We start from the raw sequence: 6,990 nt of genomic DNA, 5'->3' as shown, positions 1-6,990 counted from the left end.
TGATTGAGCTATTTGCTCTTCGTTTAGTTTGGATGACCCTATTTTTGATGTTTCTAGGGTATTAGGAAGCTTGTGGATACCTTCGTTCGGCGAAACGAAGAAGTCGATTTTGGTGGGTTTGGCTTCGTGGAAATAGGGCGAAATGGCCCCTATGCTCTTCCTATTTGTTGTAAAATATTTTTAAATTCATTTCTATGCTAAATGGAATTTATATGAATTTTAGAGCACTTAAAATGCATGCCTTGTGTATTATGAAAATTTCACTATATAGTAGAGCTATATGAGTAGAATGCATGCATACGGGAAAAGTGTTTATTTTGCAAGTGGAAAATACATCTCTTATGAGGGTTACGACTTGGAATATGTACTTTGGAACATAGTTGCCATGCTTTGACATAGAGAACAAGAGTGTCATAAAGGGGCACTTGAAACTAGTAAACTATGAAACTGCAACATAGAGACATATTGATAGGCCACCACTTATCCGCTATATTCCATGTTAGAGATATGAAGACATAGGGATAGGCCGTCGAGATACTTGACACATTCCATGTTATTAGACATGAGGGCTTGGTACTTGCGACAAATTGTTTGACTACTTGCCATTGTGCTCATTCGCACATGCTTGTGAGGGTCGCTCCCTACAAGCCGGCACTCCGGAGATAGCCATCGCGATTCATATTCGCCGTGCGGGATTGGGCGCCGAAGTGGATTGCCGTGGGACAGGCTCATTCCTAGGGTGGGGATGTTGACTACCACGGGGCCATTAGGCTCGGCACCGGCCAGACAGCCTACGGGTGGGTCTCAGGGCCATAGACAGCCTTCGGGTGGGTCTCTTCAGATTTGACTTGAGTATTCATTATGACATGTGGACAGATGATGACTTAGTGTACCACTTGGACATTGACTAGATTAGTAAACCACGGAACTTTACTATTTCGCATTGTGAACATTATGATAGTTGAAGACTTTTACTTCATACATAGTTGCTTCATACTTATGCTAATTACGCTAAGTAGAGATATCATGTTGTAGTAGGTTACATTATTTTTACTTACCTTTCGCTTTTCTACTGTTATTGTCACTGACATCTTTTGTAGCTTTGGGCCTTGTGGTGCATTCACTGAAGTCAGTAATTGCCCACTGGGAACTATTTTTAATAGTTCTCACGCCCATGTTTTATAGTTTCCTTTTCAGAGCCTTCGGCACCGGCGGAGGCACGGGATCGCGGCAAGGGGATCGCTTAGCTAGCTAGCGAGGAGCGGTACTTTGCCTAGGTGGTTACTCTTTCTTTTGTAGTTGAGAGAGTGAGAGGTTTTGTATCCATGTATAGAGACCACCTATGTATCTACCTATAGCACTTGTATCTGAAATTTTCTTGTATCACTTTATGTTTTATTTAGTGGATTTACAGTTTTATCCTTATCCCTTGTTGTAGCATTTAGACATTTATTATGCTCTGATACTCCTAGATGTCTTGTATTATTGCTTTTATTATCGTTGTTTTTAGACGCCTTATACGTTTTAGATGTATGGCGGGTCTGGGCACGCGCCGGGCGGGCTTCCGCTGGGTCCCGGGGCGTGACAGGTGGTTATACAGTCTCCTGAAGGATATATTCATCGGTTCGCTATCGAGTTGGATTTCGGCTGCTCTAACAACCAAGCCGAGTATAAGGCTTTAATAATTGGCCTTGAAATTTTACAAGAATTAGATGTTTGCTCACTCAAAGTCATCGAGAATTTACAATTAGTGATCAAGCAGGTAAATGGGGAATACCGATGTGAAAATCAAAATTTACAGAATTACTTGAGAAAAATAATAGAATTACTCTACAGTTTCGGGGAAGTTGAGTTTGTACACCTAACAAGAGAGGAGAATGAACAGGCTAATGAGTTAGCCCAATCAGCTTCAGGGTATAAAGAGCCGAGGCAAGATCAAGTGAAAATAGAACCAAGGTTACTACCATCGGTTCATGTACGAGAGCCGACAATGATTGCTCTTGTAGAAGTCCATGAAGACTGGAGAAAACCTTTAATCGAATATTTAGAAGACTCTAATAAGCGAGTCGAATATCATATTCGAAAAAGGGCACTCGGCTATTGTTTATTAAATGGACAACTCTATAAGAGAATGGCCGAAGAAATATTGTTGAAATGCTAAGCCTGAGGAAGCCTTGTTGGTTATGGGAGAAACCCATGAAGGCTTGTGTGGGGCCCATCTAGCGCGAAAAAGATTGAGATGGACAATTCGGCATTTGGGATATTACTGGTCAACTATACATCAAGATTGCATAAAATATGCCAAAGGATGTCAGGATTGTCAATTCCATGGCTCTGTGCAAAGAGTCTCTGCTTTCAAGATGTATACAATAATTAAACCTTGGCCATTCCGAGGTTGGGCTATGAATCTAATTGGAGAAATTCAGCCGAATTCATCGGCTGGTCATAAGTTTCTGATAGTGGCCGTAGATTACTTCACCGAATAGGTAGAAGTCAAGCCTTCTAGGTTGGTCACTCAGAAAGAGATTATAGATTTTGTGGAAGATTTTATAATTCATCGTTTTGGGATTCTCGAGATGATTACAAACGATCAAGGAACAATATTTACTGGAGAACAGTTTACTCGGTTCATTGCGACAAGGAATATCAAGTTACTTCATTCATTACCTTATTATGCTTAAGCCAATGGGCAGGCTGAGGTGACAAACAAGGTGATCATCAATCTTATGAAGTGACATGTTGGAAAGCATCCGAGGAAATAGAATGAGAAGCTTTCCGAAATATTATGGGCATGTCGAACTACAGTGAAGACGACAACAGGGATGACGCCGTTTCAGTTAGTATACGGCCATAAGGCTGTGGTTCCAGCCAAAATAACAGTTCCTTCATTACGAGTGGAAAAACAGAAGGAGTTATCGGCAGATGAATATAAGATTTTGATGAATGAAAGATTAGAAGAGATGAATGAGACTCAGTTAATAACATTTGATCATTTACAAGCTTATCAGAGCCGAGTACGCAGCGTGTATAATATAAGAGTTAAGGCTAAATCCTTTGCTGTTGGGGATTTAGTGCTAAGATTAATATTTCCAATCGGTCGGAAGGACCGAATATATGAAAAATGATCTCCAAATTGGAAAGGACCATTTCAGGTCAGCAAAATCACAAGGGGTAATGCATATTACATAAGGAACACAGACGGATCAGAGCATGACAAACCAGTTAATAGAAAATATTTGAAGAAATATTACTCATCCATGTGGGAAAATGAGCAAAGTCAGAGTCAGAAGCATTAGAATATTACAATCAGTAGCCGAATTAAAACAGTAAATTGGAATCAAGATAATAAGTCTCTGAGTTGATTCCACTCGGTTTCTAGGTGTGCTTGTGCGGCATCGGCTGCTTTCATTCAGCTGGTCTTGCAAGAGAGTCCGTCGCTCAGAAGTACAGACCAAGGCCAATTCGACTGCAGCTAGTTCCTCTTTCAAAGTGGAGATCCGCTGCCAAAGGGCTGACTCTTGATTCTCTAAAGTTTGATCTTCTCGACTCAGGTCAGTAATCGGAGACGTCACCTCAGGAATTCTCATTTTGAAGTGGTTGACCTGATTGAAGTGATGATCCAGAGATAGAAATTCGGCAGAAAGACTCTGTTGCCGAGATAAAAAAGATAGGAGTTGGGATGATAGAGTTTCTGCAAAACATTTACCCGCGAAAGGAAGATCTGGCTGATCGGCAAAGTCAAGCAAGAATGCTCCAAACCGATCGAACTGCTCTGTGTTTCGAGCCAAAGAAAGGAGGCCATGACTATACAACCTTAAACACTCATCTAGTTTTTGTTGAGTGTCTGCCGATATGACGGCGGATAGGTCTTCCTCTTTCATTAGAGTTAGGACTCGAAACCAGTAGATTATGGAGAGAAGCAGACAATGGGTCCTCTGTTTCAGGCATCGATAGAGGAACCGATGTTGAGGCCTCGGTTGAAGGATCTAAGGGAGGAATTGTAATCCTTTCCGCTTCTCTATCATCTTTCTTTTGTTGTTAAGTATATAAGAAAGCTTGATTATCAACTAGTAACATATACTATGGTTAGAAGTTTACTGGCCTATAAGAGCTTCTCAGTGCTTCACTCCTTGCTCGAGCAAATACACTTCTTGCAGCTGCAGCAGATATATTTCTGGTAGCTGCAACAGATGTACTGGAGGATGGTATGTGTTGATCTGCTCTAAACTCTAGCATAGACCCCCTGCCTCTCCCAGTTAATGCCTTCCAGCTCTACCCATTGATCTTCCTCTTCTCCCAATTGGTATACCTCCTCTCATGGCAGAAGCATTGCTTTTTCCTGAAGTTACTGGTGCTCTTCCACCTCTCCCAAGTAGTGATCTTCCTCTTTGATTCACTGGTGGTCTCCCTCCTCGATTCACTGGTGGTCTCCCTCCCTTGCTTTTACTTGTTCCCTCACCAACTATTTCCTCTCTACATACAGTCTTAGTGCAAGATCGAGTGTTGTGTCTGAACTCTTTACACTTCTTATATCTATACTTCTTACCTTCTGTACTAATTGTACCTTTCTTGGGCTCATCAACCGCCCTCTTTCTCACTTTTTTAGGTCTACCTAGTTGTCTTCTATATGGAAGTGGCATTATAGGCTCAATCCCAACTTTAGGCCACATTGATGAATCAGGTAGAGGCATGATCATTTGGCTATATGTTCTTATATAGGTCTCCTCTAGAAAGTACTTGTGAACAAACTCCTCCGGTTCCAACTTTTGCTTGAATATTGCAGAGACAACATGCTTACATGGAACCCCAGTGACATCCCACTGCCTACATTCACAAGATGTTGCTGCTAGGTTCATAGTGTATTGCTTTCCATTGCAATTAACTTCGAAAATAGTTTCGTTAGCCCATAATGGCTCACAATGTCTAGCCTTTTCTTTTATTTCTTCCAACTTTGCTTGCACTTTAGGGCATAGAATACCAGGTTGTCTTTCCATATATTGTCTTTTCTCTTGAAACCTTGTCATTATCTGCCTTCTAATCTTCTCCATTAGATCAATGATTGGTAACTCCCTTGCATCTAGTATTGCCCAATTCCATGCCTCGCACATATTATTGCAAAGCAACTCACATTTGATATCCGGACTGAAATAAGATCTTGTCCACATTTTTTGTGGCACTTTCATGAGCCAATCATAAGCAGCAAGATTTGCATTCTTCATTTTTTGCATACTCTTTTTCCAATCTTGCATAGTGTATGATGTAGCTGCCTCCCAAAGCAGATCTTTCAATACTTTGCCTTAAACTGTTCTTTGAAATTAGGGCTTGTTTGGTTCATTCATTTTGGGTATGGAATAGAATCGGTTTGATCAAATCCGATTAATTTTGTTTGGTTCGCATGAATCGGTTTGGGATTCCTATTTCGGACTGGAATGGGAATGACCCATTAGCCTTCAACTTGATTCCGGTCTTCTAGCCCGGATTGAGATTTCATTCCGGAAGCCCACTAAGTTCTCGAAGCCCATGTGACCATCTCACCCTCCTTCTCTTCACCCCTTTCTCATAAAAAAAAAAAAAAAAAACTATCCTCTCTCAAAACCCTTTCCCTAACCCACATCAATAAAAGGTTTTAAAAATAAATTTGATATTTTTTTTGGAAAACTTATTAGAGAATATTATTATATTTTTTATAAATTTTAAATAATATAAATTTATATTTAAGAGTAAAATTAGTATTATAGTATCCTATAATTTGTTTATACGAACCAAATAATGAAATGTGAATAACTCATTCCAATTTCCAATCCACAAATAAACCAACATTTTGGGGGAGTGGGCCATTCCAATTACCATTCCAATTCATTCTCATTCCATTATCCATTCTAATTCCACCCTTGAACCAAACGAGCCCTTATTGTACATATGCTGCACACAAAACCTATGGTCTACTCCTGGAAGTAGGGCATCAAAAACCTCCACCAGACCCTGAGACATTTAAGTACAAAAGTAAATAAAAGTTAATAGATTACAGTTAATTCATTATGTTCAAAATTATTTCATTATTGTATTGAATGAAACTTCTTACCTTTTGTCTATCAGATATGAAAGTCCACCCATGAGCCTCCGCTGGTCCGATAGCTTGTAGCAAATTTGTTAAAAACCAATTCCATGAATCCTTTAGTTCTGCTTCTACAACAGCCACTGCAATTGGAAACATCTAATTATTTCCATCTCTACCAATAGCACTAATAAGCTGTCCACCAAATGATCCCTTCAGAAAACAACCATCTATCACAATGATAGGTCTACATCCTTTCTTTAATCCCTTAATTTGAGCATCATATGATACAAAGATCCGCTAAAACACAGGGGCTAACTCTGGATGAGGCTCTCCACATGTAAGAAAGCAAGGCTTCCTGGATTTCTCACCCTGATGATATTGCAATAATCCCACAACTTCATAAACTGCTCTTTATGAGATCCCATTATAGCCTCCTTTGCTTTTCTCTTAGCTCTGTATATTTGGCTTTTAAAGACATCAATGCACAAATCCCTCCTCATTGCCTTCTTCATTGCTAATGTCCCTCATTTTGGATCACATCTCAATTACTCCAAGTATTTATGTGCAATCCAGGATGAAGTAGCTTGGTGGTTTATGAATTGCCTACCACACTTATGCTCAGGTTGCAAAGACTTGATTTAGAAACATTCCTCATATTCATTCCAAGATGCATGAACCCTCCATTCACATCTTTTCTGAGCAATAGTATCTTTCTTGCACTTCACAGTAACTCTATCACCATCATTCTTCACAAAATTGAAGCCATATCCACTTGATATTACATGATGCCTTAGCACTGTTCTAAACTTTGAAGCTAATGCAAATTTCATACCCAATTTAAGCTCTGTTCTCTCCAGATCTCTTTTGTTGTACACAGGGTACTTTGGCCATGAAGGACCATCTTCATCTGATGAAGACATGCTATCAAGATC

General features: G+C 39.9%; 1 protein-coding gene across 1 annotated transcript; it reads right to left on the bottom strand.

Annotated features, from left to right (window-relative positions):
* Positions 1–4,256: 4,256 nt before the first annotated feature.
* Positions 4,257–6,570, bottom strand: LOC109705822. Its single transcript, XM_020226601.1, has 4 exons — positions 6,375–6,570; positions 6,083–6,198; positions 5,898–5,982; positions 4,257–5,263 (listed from the first exon to the last, which is right to left on the bottom strand). Exons 1-4 carry the CDS (start codon positions 6,568–6,570, stop codon positions 4,257–4,259), a joined length of 1,404 nt encoding a protein of 467 aa, XP_020082190.1.
* Between the last annotated feature and the right edge of the window lie 420 nt (positions 6,571–6,990).

Source organism: Ananas comosus, unplaced genomic scaffold (genome assembly GCF_001540865.1).
Source record: "Ananas comosus cultivar F153 unplaced genomic scaffold, ASM154086v1, whole genome shotgun sequence".
In the NCBI taxonomy this organism is placed as follows: Eukaryota; Viridiplantae; Streptophyta; class Magnoliopsida; order Poales; family Bromeliaceae; genus Ananas; species Ananas comosus.
Note: the sequence above shows the minus strand (reverse complement) of the source record. Positions and strands in the feature narration are given on the sequence as shown.